This window comes from Triturus cristatus, chromosome 2_1 (genome assembly GCF_964204655.1).
Source record: "Triturus cristatus chromosome 2_1, aTriCri1.1, whole genome shotgun sequence".
Classification (NCBI taxonomy): domain Eukaryota; kingdom Metazoa; phylum Chordata; class Amphibia; order Caudata; family Salamandridae; genus Triturus; species Triturus cristatus.
The window spans coordinates 989,236,532-989,263,018 of NC_140581.1; the positions used below are offsets into that span (position 1 = coordinate 989,236,532).

Genomic DNA, 26,487 nt, shown 5'->3' on the forward strand with positions numbered 1-26,487 from the left:
TTTTTATCAGGCTTCAGGCTCCAGTGCTTGGTATTCTGCAATGCACACTGCAACAATGGCCGCTGCAAAAAAACGTTTCATTTAATGCCAGCCAAACACGTTGCCTGGATCCGCAAATCCTCAGAGGATCTGTGAATTCTTCATTGGACAGTGGGAAAAATAGTCCCTCTTTCAATTGAATTATTCTATTTTTTATTTTTCAAAGATTTGAGCGTCCACTCAATAAAGAATCTGCTAATTAACAATCAGGATATTTAGAAGTATTTTTCCTATTGACCCTTCAAAGTTTAGTACACATCTATTTTGTAGCACAAGGTTCCCAAAAACGAGTGAACATATTTACACCAAATCAAGTATAGACATATCTTTAAGTAAAGTTCTAGTTTCCTGCTAAGATTGGTGTAATTCCAGTCAGCAGTTTGGGCTGTAGAAGAGAGCAAACTTTCTTATATAGGTTGAAATAGCAAATCTCAACTTTTTTTCAAACCCCTCCCCCCCCCCCCCCCACAATCGTCTGTGCGAAACTTAACATGCTAAAACTTTGTGACTTATGTTATTAGTTTTGAAAAACTTAATGCACAATCTAACCTGCAAATCATCTCATTTACAAATCCCTACTCCTACTCCAAGAACGCTGTACCTATTTTTGTCAACGGAATAAAGACATGATATCTTACCTCCTCTGCTCAATAACGTTACACCTCTCTAGAAGAAGGTATTTTCCTGTTAACTCTATCTGCCTAAATCTATCCACACCATAAGAAACAAAACAACCTTCAGAATCTCAGACAAGTCTTTATATTGCTGATTTTGGGGAAAATAATTGGAACAGTTGTTGCAGCCCTACACCTAAAACATCATTAATAACAACGGGCCCGATTCAAAGAACTAACTTAAGACAAAATCCTAAACTTACTACTTTTGGTATTCACAGAAGGCATTTAGTAGTAGTAAAGTTAGGATTTTGTCTTAAGTTTGTCTTAAGTCTGTCTTAAGTCTGTCTTAAGTCTGTCTTAAGTTTGTCTTAAGTCAAACTTAAGACAAAATCCTAACTTTACTACTACTAAATGCCTTCTGTGAATACCAAAAGTAGTAAGTTTAAGATTTTGTCTTAAGTTAGTTCTGTGAATCGGCCCCAACCTCCTAAACCCTTTTCAATCTACTTTTCACTCCAAATTCAGCTCAAACACGGCCATGAAATAATGGATTGTGCACTTAAAATTTTAGAAAGTGGAGATGTATGCTCAAATAGGTTTGTTTAGACCTTTTTGCAGATTTCAATACGCTAGACCACCAATTATTCCATCATAGCCTTAAGTTTAGAATAGGATCAGAAGCAACTGTACTTAGCTAGTTGAAATCTTTCATCTCTTCAAGTTCTCAATTTGTGAAGCTAGACTCTTTTGACCTGCCCTCACTTCTAGTGACAGAAGATGTACCACATGGTGTACCACAAGGATGCATGGTATCACCTAACCGTTTCAGATCATAAATTGAACTTTTAGCAACAATCCTTAAAGAAAATACCATCTCTATTTGTCAATATGCTAATGACACCAAGGTATGTCTTTAAGAGTCTGAGCTATCAAACATATTAACTCCGAAGTCCTTCCTCTGTAATTTTGTGATCTGCGTGCAATGACTTTCAGCAAAACTGAATTCCTAAAATACCAAATTCCTTCTGTTCTCCCCTGGAACCCAACCCTTGTGCAGAGTTAGTTGCAAGTTTATCATTTAGGTATTTACCCATCCCTGGTTCCACATGCAATGTTGCTTGGGTACATTTTAGACAAAAACCTTTTCCTAAATAACCACATTGGCAAGCTAACTAAATCCGCATCCTACATATTCTACCTGCTCATAACACAAAAATCTATTATCCACTGGAAAACATCAGAACCATAGTACAGGTTCTCATGCTCACACATCAAGATGGAGTAAACACCTTTCAAAAGCCACCACTACACATCTTTCAGTTTTATTGCTCTACTAGTTGCAGGAGTGAAGAAATCTCATCACATCTCCCCCATCCTAAAGCACCTTCACTGGCTGCCATCCAAAACAAAAGATGAATTAAGGATTGCATACATCCCACCTAAAACTATTCATGCTTCTCTACTTTCTAACTCAACCTCACGGGTGGACAACTAAATACGAATGTTAGAGATCATCTAATTCCAGAAATCATGAAAAGGAAATCGAAAACCAAAAGAAAAGACAATCTTATGCCTAGGCGCTAGACTGTTCTTGACTACATATGCTAAATCCTAACCTTCTTGCTTTCAAGAGAGACATAAAAACACATCTCTTCAGAATATACTTCCCACACTGATTCTGTGCTACCTTATCCCATTCTTTTTCAGTGTTCATTTGTTTCTTGTAAAGTACACCTTTGTCCGATGGCTAAATCTGTATTATATAAATGCTTTCATAAAAATGTGATTGCAAAGTTTAGTGCAGGCTTGTTAAAGGGCGCCAAAATTATAAGTATTCAGCTTGTCAGTGGGACTGAATCCTAACCATAACTACACAGAAGCGAATGTCTCTTGTGTAATAGTCACTTCTCAGTAAAGTAAGCACGATATTGAGAATCTTTTGCATTTTTTTGTCCAGATAAGGAGAAGTTTGGAATCTTGATTGAAATGCTGTGCTATTTATTTACTTGTTCTGCTTGGATTGCAGAGGGGTCGCTAGTGAACTTCACATATGACATTCACTGACTGCCCCCATGAGTACTAATAGCTGCTGCACTTTATTGCTATTTGCACTTCTCCTGGCTTTCAGAGAGGTCGCTAGTGAATTAGCACGCTTAGCAATCACTGGACTGCTCACAAGACTACTAATAGCTAACACACGTAAGCACTTCAATCTATAGCTGCCCTCTTAGCTATCCTCAGTGAGCGGTCCTCCTATGCCTTCTTGCCAATTGCTCTTACTTGGTTCCCAAGTGAATTGCTAGTGAACTTACAAGCTTGGCAATCACTGGATAACTCCCACAAAAAATTAACAGTAGCTTCATGCTTGCATTTAAATTTATCACTGCCCTTAGGTACCCTGAGTGAGTGGCTTAAGTGGGTAATTGGAATCACCAGGGGAACATCTTTTTAACTAGTAGACCTGGAAAACAGTCGGAACACTGCGTTCTTAACCACACGTGTTCTGACTATGCAAGCTCAACCATGCTTGCCTTAACCACGCATATGTGTGGTTAAGGCAGTGCACCGTCTAGCTGCTGCTGCTGTGGTGAAGGCGGAAGCAGGAAGAGACGCAGTGAGGTGAGTGGGGCTCGGGGGTAGTTTTTAGGGCTGGGGGGTCAGGGTAAGTTTAGGGACAGCGCTGAGGTGAGGGGTGGGTCAGGGTAGTGTGTGTAAAGGGGCAGGGTTTTAGGGTTGGGGGTCGGGGTAGGTCTCAGGGCAGTGGGAGGGGAATGGGCATTCGGGGTAGTTTTTAGGGCTGGGGGTCAGGGTATGTTTTAGGGCAGTGGAAGGGGTTGGTGTAGTTTAAGGGATAGTACAGGAGGCGTCGGGGTAGTGTAAGTAAAGGGGCTGGGTTTTAGGCCTTAGGACAGGGGGAGGGGAATGGGTAGACCGGGTAGTTTTAGGGACAGCTCGGTGGTGGGGTGGTCGGGGTAGTGTTTGTAAAGGGGCAGGGTTTTAGGGACAGTGTGGGGGGTTGGGGTGGTGGCAACCTTAGCCACACATACCCCTTTACCATTCATGCCTGTTAGAAATGGGGGTCTCTAGTTGGCAGAGGGTAGGTACCTTTGTACAAATAGGGACCCTTGCTTCTAGTCAGGGTAAAGGGGATACACACTCTAGATAACCCCTGCTCACCCCCTTGGTAGCTTGGCACGAGCAGACAGGCTTATCTCAAAGGCAATGTGTAAAGTATTTGTACCAACACTCACAGTAACACAGTGATAACACCACAAATGGACACCACACTGGTTTAGAAAAATAAAGTATCTTTATCTGAACTCAACAAGACCAAAATGACAAAAATCCAACATACAAGTATTAAGAAAAATGACTTTGAAAAGGTTTTAGCAGCTGAGTCCATAGAAAACTATGGATGCATGATTTCTTGCAAAGTACCTGTCGTTGCGACAAAATTCACTGAGCCAAACAGCCGCAGCGATGACAGCGTCGAAAAACAAAAAGACCCTAGTGATTGTGATGCGACAGTTCCGCTGTACACAGAGAAGCGATGTGTCGGGTCCGGTCTGTAGGGGGAATCAATGCGTCGATTTTGGGACGACTCTGATCCTCGGGTGATGCGTCGGGGAAAACTTGCTGCACATGGATGCTGCGTGGAAATCCGGGATGCGTCGGTGAACGATGCGGCAGCGGCGAGCGACGATGCTTCGACCTTTTCCGCCACGATCCCTCAATGTGTCGATTATTGCCGCGGTGACAGGCGCTGCGTCGGTTTCGGCAGTCGCGCGGCGATGTGGGGAGTTCTTTCTCGCACGACGGCGTGGCGTCGGAAAGAAGAGCGATGCGTCGATTTCCTTGTTGTTGAGTTGCTTTTCCAGCTCCCAATAGCAGAAACATCCTCCAGAGGCCCAGTACAGTTACAGGCACCTCTTGGCAGGTCAGAACTCCCAGCAAGGAAGTCCAGGGGAGCTGGTGCTGAAGTCTTTGTGTTCCTGAGACTTCAAAACAGGAGGCAAGCTCTACTCAAGCCCTTGGAGATTTTCCTCAAGCAGAGGACACAGCACACAGAAAAGTCCCCTTTTCCTTTCTTTGGCAGAACCAGCAACTGCAGGCCAACCCCAGACACACAGCAAGAGCATGACTTCTCCTTAGTTTCTCCAGCTCTTCTCCTCAGCAAAAGTTCCTCTTGATTCCAGAAGTAGTCTAAAGTTCAGGGGTTTTAGGTCTAATACTTATACCCCAAAATGTATTTGTTCTCTTTGTGCAAGGGTCTCAGTCCAAACCAGTTCTGTCCTCTTGTGCAGCTGCCCGGCAGGCGGTGGAGACAGCATTGTGTAAGGCAGATAGGCCCTATCCAGGTGCAAGGGAAATCTCCTCTCACCACTGTAAATGCAGACCGGGCCTATTCAGGTGCTAGTGAGAACTCCCCTACTCTGAATGCATCCCAGGTCTATTAAGCCCAGCCCTGACTCATTCAGGAAAGGCAGGACACACATCAAACCCCCCTCCCCCCCCGGTGGCTGTCTGAGAGAATGCACCTCCCCAGCCCCTGTCACTCCAAAACCAGACAGTCAATACACAAACAGGCAGAGGCACACAGAATGGTTAAACAAGAAAATGCCTAATTTCTAAAAGTGGCATTTTCAAACACACAATTTAAAAACCATCTTTACTAAAAGATGTGTTATTAAATTCTGACTTCAGAGAGCCTTAACTTTATTTTCCTACCTTCTTTCCCAGGAAGAGTTATGTTTATAAGATGTCATAAACAAACTCCTCATTCTGTCCAATGGGAACAGGTAGCCTTGCAATAGAGAAAAACGAAATTGGCAGTAATTCACTATCAGGATATGCCACACTCATCCGGGCATGTCCTACCTTTCACATACACTGCACCCTGACCACAGGGGTACCTTAGGCCTACCTTAGGGGTGACTAACATTTAAGAAAAGGGAAGGTTAGGGCCTGGCAAGTGGGTGCACTTGCCAAGTCGACATGGCAGTTAACAACTGCGCAGACACTGCAGTGACAGGTCTGAGTTACCGTTTCAGAACTACTCATGTGGAGAGCACAAGCAGTGCTGCAGGCCCACTAGTAGTATTTGATATACCAGCCACTTAGTGCACTTTACTAGCGACTGACCAGTAAATCAGATATGCCAATCAGGGAGAACCAATCATAATAACAATTTACACAGGGAGCACTTGCACTTTGACACTGATTAGCAGTGGTAAAGTGCCCAGAGTCCTAAAAGCAACAACAACAGGTCAGAAAAAAATAGGAGGAAGAATCCAAAAGTTTTGGGATAACCCTGCAAAAAGGGCCAAGTCCAACAATGACTATACCACAAAATTGCGTGGTAAAGGAATGCATGGTTAAAACGCAGTCGTGATTTGGGCTACGTGGTAGAGGCACGCGTGGTTTAACCATACCTGCCTCTATCATACAACCATTAGATCTACCTTACTGCCTCTTTGTATCATGGTCAGCTTGTTTTACGATATTTTAATATTGATGCTTTTTGTATGATTTTAATTAATTGAAAACAAATCAAGATCATTTTGATTTGATTAATCAATACCACCAGCGACTCAATTTTGTCTCTGAATCACTGAGCCTAAATGTTTTTGGAAATTATGATTCACCAACAACCCAACCTCTCATTTCTATCTGTCCAGTGGCTGCCTAAATCGTGGTGTAATTTCCTGTGATGCCACTTTCGGTGATGTCACATACTGTTATGCCACCAGCGATTTTCTTTAGAGGGAACATTGATTTTATGGCTGAATGTTTCTCATTAACCCACACCCCCTCAGCACCGGACTACACACAACAAATACGCAGGCAGGGAAGTAGGGTTGGAGAATCAGTAGGGTGCCTGGCAAACATCGATGACGTAGACGGAACTGTGTACCATGGCCGAGGGTGCTGGACATGGGTCTACACCCCTAGTGCAAGTCTACAGCCCTAGAAGAGTTGCAGTGTAGTTAACACCAGTCACGCACACTTGAGTAATAAAATCAATGGCAACAGTTAATTTACTACCTCAAAGACATAGTTGGCAAATTACATTCCCCAACATATAGATTTCCTCTGGCTCAGATTCTGCCCAAAAATGTGTTTAATACAGTTGGATGGAGTAAGGCCTTAACTTCCTATGGGGCTTCTTTCTCTTACAATTTTCCATACAATGTAAAAGAGCGGTTTACGTCTTTGGCGGTTTACGTCTTTGTTACTTGTCTTCAGAGAGACATAACCGCGCTCTCAGTTACCCTGTTAATGAAGTGTCATCTCAAAATATTACTTGGATTCATTTTTAGCACATTGCAAACGATCCAGATTTTTTTTTTAAATTACCTTTTAAATCAGTCCATGAAAGGCATCTGGAAAGAGTCATGCTCATGTTACCCCATCTAACAACACCAAATATAATGTGACATGAATGTTATTTCAACATTCTTGCCAAGTCTCTCTTTTAGACTGTCTCCCTCCCAAAGATTATTCACTTCTTAGGCAATAGCCCTGTTATTTATTATCTCTGCCAGAGAAGCTAATGATCTATATGAACCCAAAGAACAAAGCCTCTTCCATGCTACGCGTCACCCAAGCCAGAACAAGTTGGTTCTGTGCATGGATCATCCTGATTGTTAAAATCAGGACACCATAAATATAATGTGCAGACATGTTCAGATCTGACGCTGTCATTTTCACCTGGAAGGCACCAATTTCTTTGAAAGCAAAAGAAAAAGGTACTGATGCGGAAACTCACAAAGCTACAAGGTTGCAGTACAGTAGTATAGTTTCTCATGTCAATGGCTGGACAAAGTCTTTTACACTTTGTGGCTAATCTTCTGGACAGAATGCTGTATGTGATCCCTAGTTCATCCAGTTCCTCAGAATAAATTATTTTCCTTCTCACCCATTCATGTCCTGCCTCCTCTGTCTGCCGAGGACCTCTTTGCTCTTTGCCAATAGGGCATCTTCTACACCGATGACATGGCCTTGATGTTCTCCGTATTCTCACAGCAGGAAGTGTGGAAGTACACTGGAAGCGACAAGTTCATAAATCAAAAGTCTTTGCAAAAGTTGTATGCTATGTGGGGTTAATGAACGGTCCCTGCTTGAGATCTCCACAAGGAGCAACCAACAATCAAAAGCACCAAATAATACCAGCAAAGATACAGGTGAGAGCTGAGAAAATGCTCCACTTCACGAAAGATGAGATGCTCATGATATTCATTGAACAGCATACACATCAGAAGCTTCTGAATCATTCTTGGAAATCCCAAAAGTCTTGCACAAAGGTATCTAATAATTAACCCCAGACAATCTTTTGCCGGCATTGGATAGTGGTCAAGGGCTATAATTTGAATCCATTAACCAAGCAGCATCTAATATGGGATTTGCCTTGGATGACTGCAAATGGAAATTGACCACAAACCAGCAGCCTTATGAAAGAATGAGAACTGGGTGGCATCTGGACTTATCAGAGAGCGGACTTGCTCTCCAGGACTGATACAAACACAATGAAATTAGGAGCATTGTGCTAAATATGTGTTATTTTTCTTAAAAAGGGGAGTAGGGCACAGGGGGCTGTGGTCCATGCGTGGGAATGGAAAATGTTAGTGACCCTGGTATAGTCAACGCAGGAACCCTTAAAATAAGATGACATGGTGAAGGCATGAGTGTTTTAGTGTACATATACTGCTGAAGTGGGTTCTATTGTAATCAAATGTGAATAGGTGCCGAATACAGGGAGCGGTGTTGGACGATGTAGGCTGCTCGCAGATCTGTGTGCAAATGGGAATACTATCTGTGCATGGGTGTTCCTACTTTAGAACCACTGTTTTGAATTACTTCTGGCCTGTGTGCCTGGGGCCAGGTGTGCCACAGATAGTATGTGTTTCATTTTAACTCGTTGCAAAAGTGTAATGTCCCCTGTACTGAGATGCAGTTGCCATCTGTTTGCAGACACATCTTATGCTGCCAGGGAGAATATATTGGGGGCAGCAACATCCAACCACAGTGAATCTGAAGGAGGGCCTGGGTCTCATGTTATTACCAAACTACACCACCCATCATGGCCGTGTGCATGACATGAGCGTAGTGCAGGAACACCCATGATTGCTTCAAAATGTGGTAGTTCTGGATATGTCAACCTCCATGCCATGACCCCCTCATCTTGCGTGATAATGCCAAAGGTGAAAGAGTATATATTCACTTGCCTTGTTTCCATCCCTAGTAGTAGTATCACAAACAATGCCCTCTGTCTTTCCATTCCGATTTAAATGACGTGGATCAACCATCAAATATGCCATCACAACACAGGCAAATGTTGTATAGAATGAGACCAGGGACACACCTGCAGGGAGGCATGCAATCCTGTAACATATGATGCTCAGTTATACATCAAGGGGCAGAATTCCGAAGAGGACACAATCAAGGGGGAGGAGCTGTAGGGACATCTCGACTATAATGTTGCTGATAGATAGGGTAAGGCCGAAACAACGTGTCCATAGCGGCCGCTTGATCTCTTCACACACTGAAAACAGGAATAGTGATAGGCCTCAGTGCCCCGTTCAAGATGGCATCACCCTAGCGTGGAAGGTAATGAGGCGATTTATCACACACCCTGGAGGATTTGCTTCATCCCCCACATGTACAGACGTATCTATTACAGAAGTGGAATGAACGGAAACAATGATGTGTGCACTTCTACCTTAGAGGGTCATTATGATGGCGGGAGGACCGCCGGGCAGAGCGGTGGCGGTCCTTCCTCCATCACCAAGTGTATTACCCACCGCCAAATTAGGATGGCGGTGGGTACCGCGGCGGACGCAAAGTCTGTCTGCCGCTTCACTGCCAACGGCAATTGCACCGATTGTCTGGCGGACGGTGCAGGGCCACTAAAATGGTGGCAGTGCCTACCAGGCATCGTCCACCAAATTAGGATGTGGGTGGGAAAAGGCCTTTCCATGGCCTTGGAAAGGCTGGCTGGGATTGGGTTTGGGGGCCCGTTGTGGGACCCCTTGTCTGGGGGAGTGCCACTGCACTGGGGAGTACCCATGGTACCCCCCTGCATTTCCATGCACCAAGTGGCAGGCACCACGTGGTGCCTGCCACGTAGTGCAGGTAAATGCAGTGTAAACCATTGCGTAAGGTACTGAAGCCAGCAGCACCGCCCGCAATGTTAAAAGCCCTGGATGCGCCTGCCAGTGGTCGGACCCCCGCATGTCTGGCGGGCGGTCCCAAACACCGCTACAATGGTGGGCGGACCTAGTCCGCCTGCCACCGTAATCAGCCCCATAGTTCCGGCCTTTTAGGGAGCAATTTACGGGCCACAGATGCCTATTAAATCCGTTAGTATAAGCGCTATTCGGGAGGAACCATTAGTAAACAACTTAATTGTACTTATAATTCACGTAATGAATGTACATAAAAGTACACAGTCTCACACTTGTAGCTATTCTCGACGCTATGAGAATATATAGTTCAAACAGAAAATACCGAAAAGTTGAATATTTCTCATATTGCAAGCCCATCTTTAAACAATCTGCCAACAATGTGAATTCCTCGGTCGCACGTGCTGTTACCAGCATCACCTCTCAGCTATCTCATGGCTCGGGGCCTTGGCCGTGTGCCCAGACAGGGAGCCACGTGCTGCGAACTCTGCCTTCTCTCATGTTCAGGATCAGCTCTCAGCCTGCTTTGAATCTGTCTCCAACCAGAGCTGTCTATGAGGGGCTCAGAGGTCATGTACCAGGTGATGGAGGTCACATAGCAAGGGCCCTCCATGGACCGATAGACTGGGAGCACGAGGCGGGAGACTGGCTGGGGGCTACATCCTGAGGGACTGGAGCTATGTACCCAGTCACTGAGAGATGGACGTCTGCTCTGCAGGCCTGCTGAATACTAGTATCATTATTTGTGTGGCTATGCAACTGCAGCCTGTCAGGAGTGTGGTATAAGGCAGCGGTTCTTAACCTTTTGACTTCTGTGACTTCCTACAAAAATAATTACCAGAATCTGGGGGACCCCCAATGAGTCATTATTGAAACCCGGGGATCTCCAGCCTGAGCAACTTCTATGGTTTGAATCTCAAGACAATACACAAAAATACAAAAACAAGTATACACCAAAACAAGTTCTCAAATATTTGATTAATTCACAATCAAATATAGAAAAGGTTTTCAATGTTTCTGCTCTATTTGTATCATACTTTATTAATTTTAATAGATTCATTTTAATGTTATTTAGTTTTGTAAAACAGTCGCGGACCCCAGAGGGATGAAAGTGAGTGTGTTCATTTCTGTTAGCAGCATGTCTGTGTTCCTTGAGAGTGGCAGCATGTGTTTCTGCCTGTCTATTGGTGGTTGTGCTCTGCCTCCCCCTCAATATCCAATCACAGCTCTTTGCAGGTGCGACTCCTCCGCAATGGCGGAGGAGCGTCGCCCCACTGGCTCCGATCCAGCAGCAAACAAATAAAATCATATTTCATTATTGTTTTAATTTTAAGCTGCAGGCTCAGCCAATGTGTGCAGGGAGGGGCGGGCCAAGGCATGGGAAGGGGAGGAGGAGTGCTACATGCACTCCCTAAGTGCTCATGTGTGTTTGGCTGGCCGTCTCAGGCAGACCAGAACACACATGCGCACTTAGGTTTCTCTAACCTGGCTGTATTGAACAACCGGGTTAGAGAAACCCTACAGACTCCCTTACCTGAGCGGAGCGTATTTCTAGCCCTCTACACCCACCCAAGACAGGGAACTTCCTGCACATATTCCACATGATCCAGAATTACTAGCGTCACGAAACTTGAGGGGGGGGGGCCTGCAAAGTACTGGAGGGGCCCCCTCCGGACTTATTAAGGAGCTCGCCGGGCAGAGTACTGTGCTGAGGGGGGCCCCTGTACTTGGGCTCCTCCTGCACCGCGGGGGCTGCGGGGGCATGTGTTACGCCACTGTCCAGAACATGGCTATTAATGGATTGTCTTCAATTATTGGTGACCACAAAGAGTTCCTTCAAGGGTCACTGCCCCACGTGTTAGGGAATGATATGTTTAGTCAACTGTTGCAACACAAGCAGCCTGGAAGTGATGTCGGCCTGAGATGGGAGGCACTAGCATGACACACAGATAGGTAAGGAGTGCACATATTTCCAGGGTTGTTTACAAGAGCTTATGAAGTAGTGGGTTCCTTCAGAGCTATCCTTCCTACTGCCATTGGATGCGTAAGCCTAACCATGTCTGCTTAGAGGACCTAGGCTTCCCTAGGCAAATTAATAGATCCACCCACAGATTCAGCAAACAGCATATTACTTGGAAGAATGCCAAGGGTAGGTGTAGTTAATGTTTAGTTGATATGTTTAGGTGATATGTTCTGGACAGACTTAATCATGTTTTAACAAAAGTCAAACTGGTTTCAAAGAAGTTAAGTAGTGGACAGTTGTCGACATTTTGTTCTAATGTATAATTAATATGCAAGACCACCCTCATGACAATGCTTCGAGATAAACTACCCCTTAGATTTTGTGCAACAAATTTCAGCCAACTTGTGATGAGGGTCTTTGTGTTGTTTCTGGGTAGAAAGGCTTGGTAAACATGCTATCAGACCCCACAGGGGGTCACTGGGCAGCGGAGGCTACTGGGCCTGAACTGTGAGGGGTGAGATTATTAGCTTCCTGAAGTCCATCCTACTATGGCTTTGCAAACTGGGCCAAGTGCAATCCCAGGCTTCTCAGGGAGGGAGTGTGGGAATGCTTGTGATCAGGACTCGACAATCCCACATTAGCGCAATAACTGATTGTCCAACAAGAAAATGACTTTATTGCACATTAGAACAGAATACTGCAATTGTCCTGGGTGCTCAAGTTAGCTGCACATCTATCCACTGTCTCTCCCTGGTTCCCCTCTTTTTCTGGGCTAAGCTGTTCTTACCTGGGAAGAAGCTAAAAGCATGATTATGGCTTAGATGCAAATCACCCCCTCTTTTGTAAGTTGAGCTCAGCCTCACAGTTCAATTACTCACTTCTTAGTTCAGTTGTTCATATCTTTCCACCCTTGGCAGCCACCAGGGCTCATTTCTACTGCTCGCTCCAGCTTCTAGGAGGAAAAGCATGTGAACTGGTAGCCCCATCAGGGTCTCTATATTGCTTGAGGCACACGCCAAGGAGACATATCCCCGGCCATGCTGCTGCTGCACATCTCTGATGACTGTAGGTGGTAGTCTCGCAGGGAGGGACGGCGATCTCCATGGAGGACTGGTTCACATATGGAACAGGTGGGCAGGTGCTCCGGGATCAGTGCAGTGCACATGGGCCAATCTCCTCCTGGTGGTGCGGTCACACTCAGACTGTTCTCCGACAGCCATACACAGGCCATTCTTCTCTGGGAAACAAGGCCACACACTGAACTAATGTGTGGGCAATGCAGCCAAATTCAGGCCATACTTCTTCTGGGCACTGCAGCTTGACACATGCCATGCTGGCTTACAGCCCCAATGGAGTTTCAGAAATCTTAAATTTGAGTGGTCACGGTTCCTGCCAGGAACCACTGTTGGAGAGAATGTAACCTGCCAACACTGGGTTACACAGCTCACTCTATGCAGTCCTCCTCTTCTGGAAGTAGCACCATCTCTGGTCATGCTGCACATTGCTCCTCCTGCACAGTCACTTGTTTTTTCAGGGTTGGCAAGCTCCTTCTCTCTCTCAGCAGGCAGACTGGATTCTAGGAGCTTCAGTTCAGGTATACAGACCTTCCAGCAAGCAGTAGGCTCACCTCTAGGTAGCTACAGACACCAGTTCTGGTTGTACAGCATTCCTCTGGGTACTCTGCAGAGCACTCCCTTCTTTGGTCATAGAGGATTTTGGAACAAGAACAGCAAGTGGGATAGTTAGCTCTCACCTTTATACAGTAACTGCAGACAAGAGCCGGTATTCCAGTGTCTGCACTTTCAGAACAGTTCTGGGGTGTTTCTTCTTTCCAGCGTCCTCTCCAGGCTGCTCTCCAGACACAGCCTCTGTGTAGAATGTTGCTTCTCACAGCAGGATTATCTCCTGCGTGGAACACCCACAATAGAGGCACAAAATGGTGTGAGCTTATTGCACCTTGCTGTCATCAGCCAATGTGAGAGAGAGATCAGGGAACTCTTTTCTTAAAACAATTTTTAATTGGCACATAATAATTCTGTGTAGATTTCATAAAAAAAGGAAAAATTAATAATAAAACAGAACACATCAGTCATAAATGAATGAAAGATATATTTTGTAGAATAACAAGAATAAATAACTCAGTTCGGATTAACTGAGTTCTATGACAGCAATAATTGGGCCATATAAGTCGTTCTTTAATTCATTTATGACAGATGTGTTTTGTTTTGTTACCTACAGACATACAGACATAAGGAAATAGTAATTGGAAAACAGTGAGGTGCAAAGGACAGTTTGAAACCCTAGTCTATAAGAGCTACAATGGAAGGAGTCAGTGACATTCTTTTAGACATTTCGAACACCAATACAGCGAGGCTGATAGTTCCCTAGAATAGAAATACAGCCAATACTAGACCTAACTCACCTTAGAAATCATGAGCTGCTGATATGATAGAAACATCACAGGTCCTGGGTTGCTTGTGTCCTGGTTCAGGGAGGACCTGGCCTGGCAGTTTGGGCAGAGCTGTTCCCACTGGAGCAGGGTCAAGATGGATTTGCATATGCCCTGCTCCAAACTGAGGTGGCACGGTGGGCGAAAAACAATGGACTGGCATGCCACTCTGTGTGATTGCCAGTGACTAAGACTAATTCAAGCATTCCATCCATCCTCTTGTTGTTGCAGTTGACTAGCACAGCAGGAGTTCGTGGCTGCACTAGGACTGCACATTTATTTCTGCTTAATTACGCGCACTGTTCCCGCCTCTTCTGGTCGCACCCAATGAAGGATGTGCCACAGCGCAGACCAAAACGATGCATCCAATCTGCAATTCATGCTTAGTTTGTTTCCACTTGCAGTGAGCAATGCTATGAGCACTTTAGGAAGCTATGTATGCCAGTAAGATGGCCATTAATACCCAATAGTCTAAGTGTTGAGCCCATTATACATCGGAGACATAAATATTATTCTGAAATTGTAAATCTGTTTCGATAATGAGTTTACTAAAGCAATGTAAAAAGCGAATGTGTGGGCACAGGTGTGAGGTAAAATAAATATTGTAGTCTAATTTTCATTTTAACTATACTTATTAACAATACCATGCTTTATTTTGTACTTTTTATGAAATGCATAACAAACAAAAAGAATGTATTAGGCAACACATAGCGCCACATGTATCAACATTTGTAATAGCGATTACCTAATTGCGATTTTCTGCGATTCGCAATTAGGTAATCGCTACTCCAAATGTAGCGATTCCTAGGGGGTCGCAAATTAACCTACCTCATTAATATTAATGAGGTAGATCGCAATATGCGACCTCCTAGGAATCGCTAAAATAACGGTGATGGTGGCCTGCTAGGGGCAGCAGAACATGTCCGTGATTGCTTTTCAGTATAGCAATCATATTTTTTTACAAAGCAGCCCGTTTTCCTTAACGGAAAACGGGTTGAGTTTAAAAAAAAAAGAGAAAAATGTTTTCTTTTCATTGTTTAAAAGTAGGCAGTGGTCCGTGGGACCACTGCCTGCTCTTAAAGAAACGTTTTTGCCACCATTACCAAAGGGGAAGGGTTCCCTTGGTGACCCCTTCCCATTTGCGAATAGGTTGCCACCAACTTAAAGTTGGTGGTAAAATGCTAATGTTTTGCAACTGCATTCACTGTCACAAAACATTCATACATACCGTTACTCTTTGGTATTTGGAAGGGATGCCCTGAACACGCCCCTTCCAAATACAGAACTGCAAAACCGTTTTGTAATTCGGTAACAGGTTACCGAATCGCAAAATAGTGTTTGATACATGGGAAAGCCTTTTTTGCGTTCACAAATGGGCCGATTCTGCGAATTGGCTTGTTTGCGAAAGGAAAATAGCTACATATATGTGGCCCATAGTGCTTTTACCTTGTTCCACAGTTGGCTTTTCTTGCTCGCTTTGCTAGCAGTAGCAGAGGATGCTTGTCATTTAGCACAGACCACGCATCCCAAACAGGAACATGTGAAGCCAAGCGATTAAACATCCCATTATTTTAAGAACTTGCTTTCTGTGGAACACTGTTTCAGGAAAAAAAGGGCTGAGAGGATGTCAAATGGATATATTATCTTGTATGTACCATCTGTGCCTATGGCCCCAGGGATATGTGCAATAAGGATGACAAAACATAACTAATTCTTGGTCCTTTTTCTGCTGCAGAGGGCGCAGTCAGACTGGCGGGTGGTAAAAGTAGTCACGAAGGACGCCTGGAGGTCTATCACCATGGCCAGTGGGGCACCGTGTGCGATGACGGCTGGACCGAGAGGAACGCGCTGGTGGTTTGTCGGCAGCTGGGATTTAAGTAAGACCCATTTATAGTGCAGAGATAAACACATAGCACCGCAGTGAAGACAAGCATGTCCTGACTGGAGGTCGAAAAGATGGCTCCCTTGGCATTAGAGTCTGTGGACTCTGACTAAACTTCTGCAGACTTGAACCATTCTTCCCTCTTTCTCAGGTAGATAACACAAAAAGCCAAAACTCGTTTAAAAAAAGGCTGCAACAAACGCAACAACAATAGAAAGCATCATTATCTGTGAATTAATTACACATGAATGAATATGCAGGACAAATGCCATAACATAAATGTGCATTCTGTAATGGCTGAGCAGTTTTATTTCATTGCACTGCAATATTTCATTTTTAATTGTCTCTGTAAATTTGTAATGAATGTACATTTAGAAAAAAACACCTCGTAATATCATAGACATTGGCCTCTTCCAACTGAAAATCTAAACCTTTAATTAAATACAGCTAAATCAAATCTTTTCTACGTCTCGGCTAGAGAGTGCATGCGTTGTCTCGAAGAGACGTGTTGTTTTCAATCTGTGGGCTTCAACCCGCCCATAGGCTTCCCATTTGCTCCTTCCATCGTCGCTCTCAAATCCTTTGTACCCATTTGTCCACAGCGTAAATGCGTCATACCTCTTCCTGTATTTGAACCTTCCCCAGACCATGGACCAAGTATTTGTGTCCATCCACTGCACCCATTTTCAGAGCTACTTTTATCCTTGTCTTGGAGCTCTCCATACGAGTGCTTGAGTTTTCAATAGCTCCATCCTCCGTCTCCTGTTTTTTTTTTTTATGAAGTTTTATATAGCACGAACACCACCGGAGTGTATTATTGGAGCGCTTTACATGAGCACCAGTTACTTTATACAAGGACATGTTCATTTTTGTAGGCACAGGGAAATTAACTGATTTGCCCAGGATCTCAAGATGTTGAGCCAACGCCAAGACTCTAACCCTGTTTCCCAGCTCCATAGTAAGCAGCTCAGACTGTAATGCCACGTCTTCTCCTCCGACGCTGAAAGGAGCTGAGAGGTCAGAGTGTGTGGCCCCAGAGTTGAGTTCTCCTTTCTTTAACAATATTATTGGCATTGCTCTCACTCCAACGCTATTTTCTGCCCCATGCAAACTATGAAACTAAAACTGCATTACGATTTATGTATATATGAGTGTTTCTAACTTGTTAACTGCTGCTTAATTGTGCAGACTTTCTTTTCACTAGCTCCGTCTCTTGTTTTTTAACACAGTTTTATATAGTGCGAAGAACACCCAAATGCATTTTTAGAGCGCTTTACATTAGCACTAGTTACTTTACACAAGGACACATTCATTTTTGTTGCTACAGGAAAATTAACTGATTTGCCCAGGATCACAGGATGTTGAGCCAACCCCGAGACTCGAACCCGGTTTCCCAACTCCATACTCTGCATGTCTGGCTGTAACGCCACATCCTCTCCTCCGATGCTGCAAGGAGCTGAGAGGTCATGTTGTGTGTCCACAGAGTTGATTTCTGCTTTCTTTAACAATGTTATCTAGGACTCTGGCAGTAGCAGTAACTGTAGCAGTAACTGTTGCTCACTTGTGCAGACTTTAGTAGAACTGTTTACCAAATATATGGTTTTATATGAAAATGAATTACACACACTGATGTAGGTATGTGATTTTAACCATCTCTTATATTTTCTACTCATATATCACTTTTTAGTGTGTGTTGTAATACGAAGCACTGACAGTTGGTTTTCTGTAAACACGACTTCATTGTAGCATACATGGCGAGTCTGGTGCCAAGAAAAACACTTGGTCCCAGAGTGTTGGCAGAATATGTTCAGTCAGTGCTCGTTCTCTCTTTCAGCCACCAGTGACTCTGTTATCGCCCCGCTTCTTCCCGTCTGTGTGTTGCAGGATGCAGATACTAAGAGTAGGACACTCACATTCTCTGGGGGCACCTGCATCCGGTGTGGCGACTCTCGATTTTCCTTTGAATCATTATATAAAAACCTAATCTGTCTCTTTCAGTGTAATTCAGCCACATAGTTTCACTTGACCAATCCTTTACTCCTAAGATTTGTGTCTCTCTTTTACTTTCTTTGTGCAGTTCAATGTCTGAGTAATGTTTTACCCCGCACATGTTTCTTTTTAACATTTGTTCATATTTGAGTCACAATACTGTCACAGAAACATCAGTTAGGGGACCAAATACGGCTAAAAGACTTTCACACTGACAACACCATAGCTCGGGCATTTCTGAGACCTATTGTCTTTGCCAATGCTTGTTAGGTCTAGGTTTTGAACGAGCAGCTATCAAACAACCGTATTGTTAACATACATAAAGAGGGGGCTTTGGACTTCCTCTATTAACCTGGCTTTCTTCCACCAGCCTCTTACAGACATTGACTTAATAAGTTGTCAGTCAGTATTCATCTCTCCCCTAATGCTATTGGCTGCTTAGGTCTATCTTTATGCTTTGACTCAACTTGGATTGTGTTGCACGGGGGTCTCCTTTACAACTATAGCCCTGTTATTTGAACCAGAAACAAGAACAAGACTGGATTGAAGGCAAGAGAACCCTCAATGCAGTCCACCTCTCATTTCTTGTCTGACTTCAGTGTGCTTATGCAGCATGTGTTAGCACTTTAAACCCAGACCTATTTGGCTTTGCCAATGCTTGTCTGCAATGTATTTATTACAAAAGCATATACGTGCAAACAGCTTTGCACACAATTCCAAACACATTATAAAGAAACACATTGCACATCACAGGCGTAGCAGAACTTGTGCAAAGATAACTTCAATCCAAGTTGTTAACCTTGACTGATGCACAAGATTAATTGAAGTCCTGTAACGCCTCTACTACTCTGCCACCTGTATATGAATATGGGGTTCAAATATTTTTCTTGTAAAAGAACCTTGCACTATTATTTGTTTTTGTTTGATTTTAACATTTAACACTGAGCAATCTGAACGCTTTTCACTATTGCAATATAGTTATTATTTGTTCATATTATCTGTGTCTGAAAGAGTGTCCTTTCATTAGTAATTATCTGGTGACTACTACCCCAGATTGATTTTGTAGCTATTTTCTAAGAGGAACCATGGTTGCTTCTATTTTATATGTGCACCCACGTTCTTTCCACCTACGGGTTTGCCCTGTCCTTTCTTATACTGAATTAAAAATCTATAAATATATTTTGCTGCACGACAGTGGGACCAGGAGAAGCACAGGGTGTGGGTGCTACTGCCCCCTCTGTTACACCCCTGTTATGACGGCTCGGTATCATCACTGGCATAGGACCCCCATCTGGGCACACCTGTCACACCAACAAACATAAAGATGAAAGTTGGCTTGTTTGGCACTAGCAAATTATCTGGGCCAATTCTAGACCATTGTTTTTAGGTCTCGCCTACAGGCAGCTTTAGCTGTGTGTTGTCGAAGACCTCTTGTCACTAATACATTCATATTATAAAAATTCCTGCCAAGTATATATATACATATAATGGTTATTAGGACAGCGCCTTGCTTTTCATTTGATGCCTTTCTTGACTATCTCATTTTCCTGTTACTTATTGAATGGCTTTCCTCCCAGTTCTTTGACCTACATTACCCTCACACTATTTCATTTCTCCCTCCTCCAATATTTTAACTCCCACCCCTCTCCTCATTGATCCATTCTCCCTGCTGCTCCCAGTAGCATTTAATTTGTCAGTCCACATATTTCGCTCCTCAGTTGCTCTCTCGCCCTCCAAGCTGCCTTTTTTGTTTTCCATATTTAGTTTTTTTAGAGACTTCATCCTTAACTGGTGGTTTCACACAGTTTTACATTTGTTTTATTTATCACTCTAATACAAGCATTTGCCATTTTGAAATTGTAAATACAAAAGAATAGTGGCTACATTTTGTCTCATGCGCGAGCATGCCTGGTGACACACATGCACGTATTTATTTTGAAGTTGGGAAGCTTTAGATTTATGAAGCATATGTGGGTAATGATGCATATGTGCGTACACATCAATGTGCTTTTATTTTTTTTATTTTTTTCTGCTTATGTTGAGCATTGGCAAGCAAGATGTGTTTTTTTTAACCTTTCGCCGATGCTGAACAACATTGGCAAAAAAGCAAAGCAATAGTTCCTCCCTCAGCCCCACCCTCTTCAACATCTACATGGCCCCCCTCGCAACCATCGCCAGAAACCACGAGCTCAACATCATCTCCTATACCGATGACACCCAGCTCATCCTCTCCTCACCAAGTAACCCGACATCTCCAGGCACAACTTCCAGAAACTTCCAGAAAGCCGTCGCAACTGGGTGAAGAACAGCTGCCTGAAACTCGTAGAAAACAGAAGTCATCATCCTTGGCTCCACGTGGGACAACACCTGGTGGTACCTGGCCCTCGGAAACCCACCCACTCTGACGGACCATGCACGCAACCTCGGCATCCTACTGGACTCATCGCTCACTATGAATCACCAGATCAACACTTCCTCCTCCGCATGCTTCAATACCTTCTGCATACTACGTAAGACATTCAAGTGGATCCCCCGACTCCAGGAAAACGGTCGCTCACGCACTCGTCTCCAGCAGACTGGACTACGGCAACGCTCTCTATGCCGGAATCAACTAAATACTCCTCCGCAAACTCCAGACCGTCCAGAACGCCACAGTCAGACTATTCCTCAATATCCCACGGCACAACCACATCACCCAACACCTCCGTGACCTCCACTGCCTCCCTGTCAAAAGAATAACTTTCAAGCTGCACACGCACACCTACAAGGCCCTCCACAACATTAATACCTCAGCGACCGCCTCTCCTTCCATGCCCCCAAGAGAAACCTCTGCTCAGCCTACCTCTCCCTAGCCACCGTCCCACTCTTCTACAAGACCAGAGCGGGTGGAAGGTCCTTCTCCTATCTCGCAGCCAAGACATGGAACGATCTCCCCCTTCACCTCCGGCGAAGCCCAACACTGCACCAATTCAGAAAAGACCTGAAGCAAGACCGGGCTCTTCGAATGACCCCAACGGAGCTGCTCACACCCACCCCTCAGTGCCTTGAGACCCTAGCGGGTGAGTAGTGCGCTCTACAAAACCCTGATTGATTGATAGTTCTGCATTGATTTTGAAGGCTGAGACCGATTTAATTTGCCACTGCTTTCTTTTTTTCTCACTAGATAAAAATTCAAGCCTCATGGTTAATGATTTGGCTTCTTGTCACAGTTGTTCAATTATATTTGCCCATTTCGACACACCATTTCCCCTCTAAACCCATTGCATTTGCAACAATGTACTAAAGAACTAAGGAAGTTACTCTAGATTGCAGTTTGCACATCAAAAAAATGCATTCCGTATGGTACAGCACCCAGAAGCTTTCTTAATGGAGCAACTAGGAATGTTAAATTACGGATCTGGAAATATATGTGGACAGCGAGAGGACGCGAGAGCAGCCATCTGACAGGAAGGCTGTTTGAGAGCGCTGCGCAATGTGTTTATGATCTAAGCTGAGGTCTAAGCACATGTCTTTAAAAAAACTGGCGGTCAGGAACCAATCCCAGGCCTTTTATTGGCCACTGCTGCCAAGCGAGCTCGGTAAATCTCTCAGCACCTACTTCCCTGAGCAGCGGCGCAGACAGTAGGGCTCTGGGTATTGGCCATGGGCTGTTAGCAAAACACACAAAGCTGGAACAAGAAGGCAGGATCAAAGGTGGCAGTCAATTTGGACACAACATATCACATAATTTGGAAATCCTGACTCCGATGGTTTTTCGTTACTGAGAATATTTTCCGTTTGTGGTTTTCTTCTGACGCTCTATTTCAGTACACTATTTTTACTATGCAACAACGAACGATTCTCATTAAAATAAGCTTTACTCATTTCTACACGGAGGGGAAGCCAGTTTCAGTTATGAAGCATTACCGATGGTTGCTGGCAGCAAATGGAATCTGTCTTGCTCTTTTGGGAAAACCCTTCGTAATGTGCATCCACACAGCCTTGGCTTCACGCTCTTTAGGCCTCGGGTCTCCTACCCCGCACATGTGTGATGTGCTTTTATGGCAGGCGCCACACAGGTTGAAGTTTACAGAATTCAAGACCGAAGGCCAAGACAAATAAACATACAACGTTACCCCCGGTCTGCCCCAGCTAACATATTTTTAAGACCTTCAGAAATCAGCACATAATGTTCAAATGGAACAAATAATTGCGGTATTTTGTGAAATGTCAAATCAATCTTTAAAGATCATGTTGTTACTTTACCTAAAAGTGAGAGGGAAATATGCCCTACTCTTACCGACCTTGGGACCTGAAGATATGGGTTCTAATTACTGATTGGGCACACTTGTGAGATATTTTTTTATTTTTTAGAGGTTTTATAGCACACAATGTGCCAGTTTTTGGCTACTACATTCTTCTGTAGATAATTCCCAGATGTGTAAATTGGGAAGCGGGAAGAAAATTTGCGCCCAGTCAGTACAGATTTGGTAGCAGTCATCTATTCTATGCTACCATCTCCAGTTGTACCTATTTCTCAGGTAGGCGAGCAGGACCAGTTCTGTTTTCAGGCCCTCCCTGAAACGCGTAATTAGGCGCTGTCCTCAAACTTGGGATCAATGGGTTTCACAATGTGGGTTCTGCGACTGCCAACAAACAGCGTGTATGTTTGATCCATTTGAAGGCTTGTGGGGTACTCGAGTGTACAACTGCAGAACACAAGATCTTGCTGGGCTGCAATGGGTGTAACATTTTGTAGGTATTTCAGGACTTTGCCCCAGTAGGCATTGTGGATGATGCAAAGAACTTGATTCTTATGTGCGGTAAGAAATACTGTACCTGTTTCAAGACTGCATTTTGTGGTTATACTTCCTCACAATGAAGTGCAATCCGAGAACCTGTGTTTGATGCCTGTGTAGACTGTCGAGTAGCCCCCATGGTTGTCTCGAACCCCAACCAGTGGTTGAACCAGATGGAGAAGAAAGATTTTCCAGAGAGTTGTTGCCTTAACCACCTTCACTTGGGGTAATGAACGGGATCTCCACATTAGAAATAACACCCAGGTTCCTTGAGGTAGGAAGTGAAGGATTTAAATGGGGAGGCAACTTAAAGAATGAAGTGTCTGTGCCACTGAGTGTTATAATCTCGATGTTGGCTCCTTGAATATACGTGAACCTCTCTTGCTTCTAATGGAGAATGTGACCCTGGCAGGATATAAATTTGCCTGGTTCGTGGATCTGTTTTCCAGCTGGAATATATCTGAATGTCACCAATGTACATATGGACATTTTTCTGGTGCTGTTGTGGGTCCCAGGCCAAATGGTGCACAGATACTTAAGAACAGACATGGAACAGATAATTGTGTGCCATTTTGCACGCCTTACGTTATGTTTTTTTCAAGTGACAGAATACAAACGTCTGGATTCCAGCTGGAGATGAAAAATCAAATCCATTCCTGCACAGGTCTAGAACTTCCTGCCAAGTATTTGAGCTTTATCAGCAAGATGTTATGGTTTATAGCGATGCAGGCTGCAGAGAAATTGTGGAGCTCGATTGCTCCTATCCTTGTTTTCATCCAGGGATAGCAGGAATTGTCCCGGATATTGGCCAGGGCAGTTTCACTGCTGGGCCAGAGCTGTAATCATGTAGAATTAGTTTGAGATTAACATACTCCTGAAGCTGCCTAGTGTTCTCCTTCCCCGTGATCTCAGCAATACATCTCATCCCTTTTTCTCTACATTCTAACAGGGATTTATTTCAATATGACAAACTTACTTGTCAGCTTTTCTTTTTTTACTGGAGTTTTATTTCACTTTCCTGAACAAAATTCCCATCTCGTACTATCTCATATTACATATGTATAAGGCCAACACCCAGACCCACTAAATAGAACAAACACGTGACTCAGAGTGTAAAATAGCGTCTCCATACCATACATAAACCAGTTGACAACCATTGACTGTGCCCATCCAAAATGTACATGCTTCAGGCATCTTAGTATTTTGGCTTAGGATTGTAAGATTGTATCTTGACATACTTTATCATAAAAATCATTATAATTTTTTTTTTTTAAAACAGTGGTTAGTTTTTCCTATTATGCACATTGCATTGGTCCTAATGGTGTTGTTTATGCCAGTGCTGCTTGAATCTCTGGTGAATACAATCATATCCTGTTTACTCCCATTTCAAGTGTTCCCCAAGGGTTATATGCAAACCCAGAAACAGAAGTCTGGTAGGACAAAAGCAGAGTCCTTCAGCAACCAGACTGTGGATCCACAAGATTTGTCTTGGCAACCTGCTCCCTCCACTTTCAAGTGTGCCCCAAGTGTTCTCTGTGAAGACAGCAGACCTGTCAATCAGGATTTGACACTCAAGCAGGATTTAACACCCTGGTTTAAAGAAGGTTGCCCACAGCCCTGCCCTGCATATTTGGTGGAGTTCAGAGGAGAAATCTCTGCCTATTGTTTGCTCCTGGTTGGCCTTTCACACCTATTCAAACATATCCAAGGCTAATAAATGGCTGAAAGAAGCGAGAAAGCCAATGCACTTTAGCCTCCAGGGACTTCATGCAGGGAATACAAAACGCTCTAAATATTACTTTTTCTTCATATTTATTAAAAATCTGACTTCACCATTGGATTGGATGTTTCGGTAACTATCAAAAACAGTGGTTTAATTGCTTTTATCTTTATTTAATATTTTTTTAATTACTAGCTTTTGGGTGCTAGTGACTGTAAGGACATGTTAATATTAAAGTTCTACATGTCCTCCTTTTAAATACCATGCATCATGGTCTGTGAGCTACAAGGCCTACAATGGGGGTGGGGGGTGACTAATTAATATTTAAATTCTCATCATTGAGTTTTAGCAGCACTGTTGTTTCAGTTTGTGTATTGAAATGGGATTCTGCAAACACACTAGCGCACTTTTGACTTGTATACGCAGTATAAATCTGTTTTCACAAATGTTTCTGATCATGAGGATTGCTTCCAAATGTGTGCTAGTTTATGTTTGAGATCCACTACATCACAGGGAAGATTGTGTTTTGTCATCAAAACACTTGTCCATAAGAAGGGGGATTCTTGAGCTTTGGTGCCTACTAACTTATTGATGGTTAGAAACCTGTAGTTTAGCATATAGCAGAAACAGACTCCCAAATGAAAATTGGACAAGATAAAGGCAAAACTCACACATCTTATGCCATGATATGTGTCAACATGTTTCTGCTCAACATAATTTAACTATTTATGTTCATCAAGTCTTCATATCGTTTGGTATTACCTGAGGGTTAGAGTTTAATAATCATAACTACATACCAGGAGGCATCTTATCAGTCATTATTAAAATAAGTACAATTACAATTTCAATCGACTGATGCATATCTTCAATTTTGTATTGTATACACTCAAAGTCAACTACATTATTTAAATTAATAAATAATCAGTACATTTTATCCAAGACCACGTGGCATACATACTGGTGTAAATTGTACATACGACCTAAACTGTAAGTGTCGATTCACTTTAGGGAAATTTGCACTGCTGCAAGATACAATGTAGATGTCCTATCTGGGAGGGTCTCCTGTTGTTTTATTACTCATTCTGCTTTTTCTCTTTATGTGATATATATCTGCACTGCACTGCTGGTGTGTATGCTTGTGTCTGTGTGCACAGCTTCAGGGATCTTTCTACCATTAGGCAAGATTAGGCGGCCGCCTACAGTGGCAAAAGGGCAAAAAAAATGAATTTGAAATCAAACAGCGAAAAAATTGAGCAAAGTAGGAGAAAATGGGAGGGAGCGGCATTCTTCAATTCTCACCTAGGACAGCAAAACACCTAGAAACGGCCCTGCACAGCTTGCACTGCAGTCAAGCTTGGAGGTCTTCTGTCCATCTCTCGCACATGTAGGAGGAAAAAGAGGACAGGATTGGAGGCAGAGGGATACTAGTAGAATGTGATAATCCAGAGTGAGAGGAGACCCAGGCAGGGTGGTAAAGACAGAGGGTAATGTACCTCATGCAGAGAGGGAGCACAGGGGGGAGAGAGAAAGAGAGAGCTTCCTGCAAGGAGGCACAACCAAAGTAAGCAGGAGGTCGATGCATAAGCAGGGAGAGGATCATGTTGAACTCTTTATTTATTATACAAGATATTAGAAAAGGCACTGTCTTCCTAAAATTGGATGCTGCAACTTCATCCTTTACTGTGTTTGTCTTGCCCCGTGGATTCCCCTGGCAGGGGTTGGCTTCTATAGCCATGCTTTTCTTGCAGTGGACCTCCAAAGGGGCCAATTTACAATAAGACATTTTACTCCACAGAGGAGCTCTATTTGGAGGAAATATTGCTCTCTGGGCACATTGTGATGCATTGATTTGCTTGATATAATCTTAG

General features: G+C 43.6%; 1 protein-coding gene across 1 annotated transcript in view; it reads left to right on the forward strand.

Moving 5' to 3' along the window:
* PRSS12 (serine protease 12) overlaps positions 1-26,487 on the forward strand; it is a 474,415-nt gene that overhangs the window by 239,111 nt on the left and 208,817 nt on the right. The window contains exon 6 of the mRNA XM_085634365.1: positions 15,986-16,127. Within this exon, the coding sequence (XP_085490491.1) occupies positions 15,986-16,127 (142 nt within the window). The remainder of the gene's footprint in view (positions 1-15,985; positions 16,128-26,487) is intronic.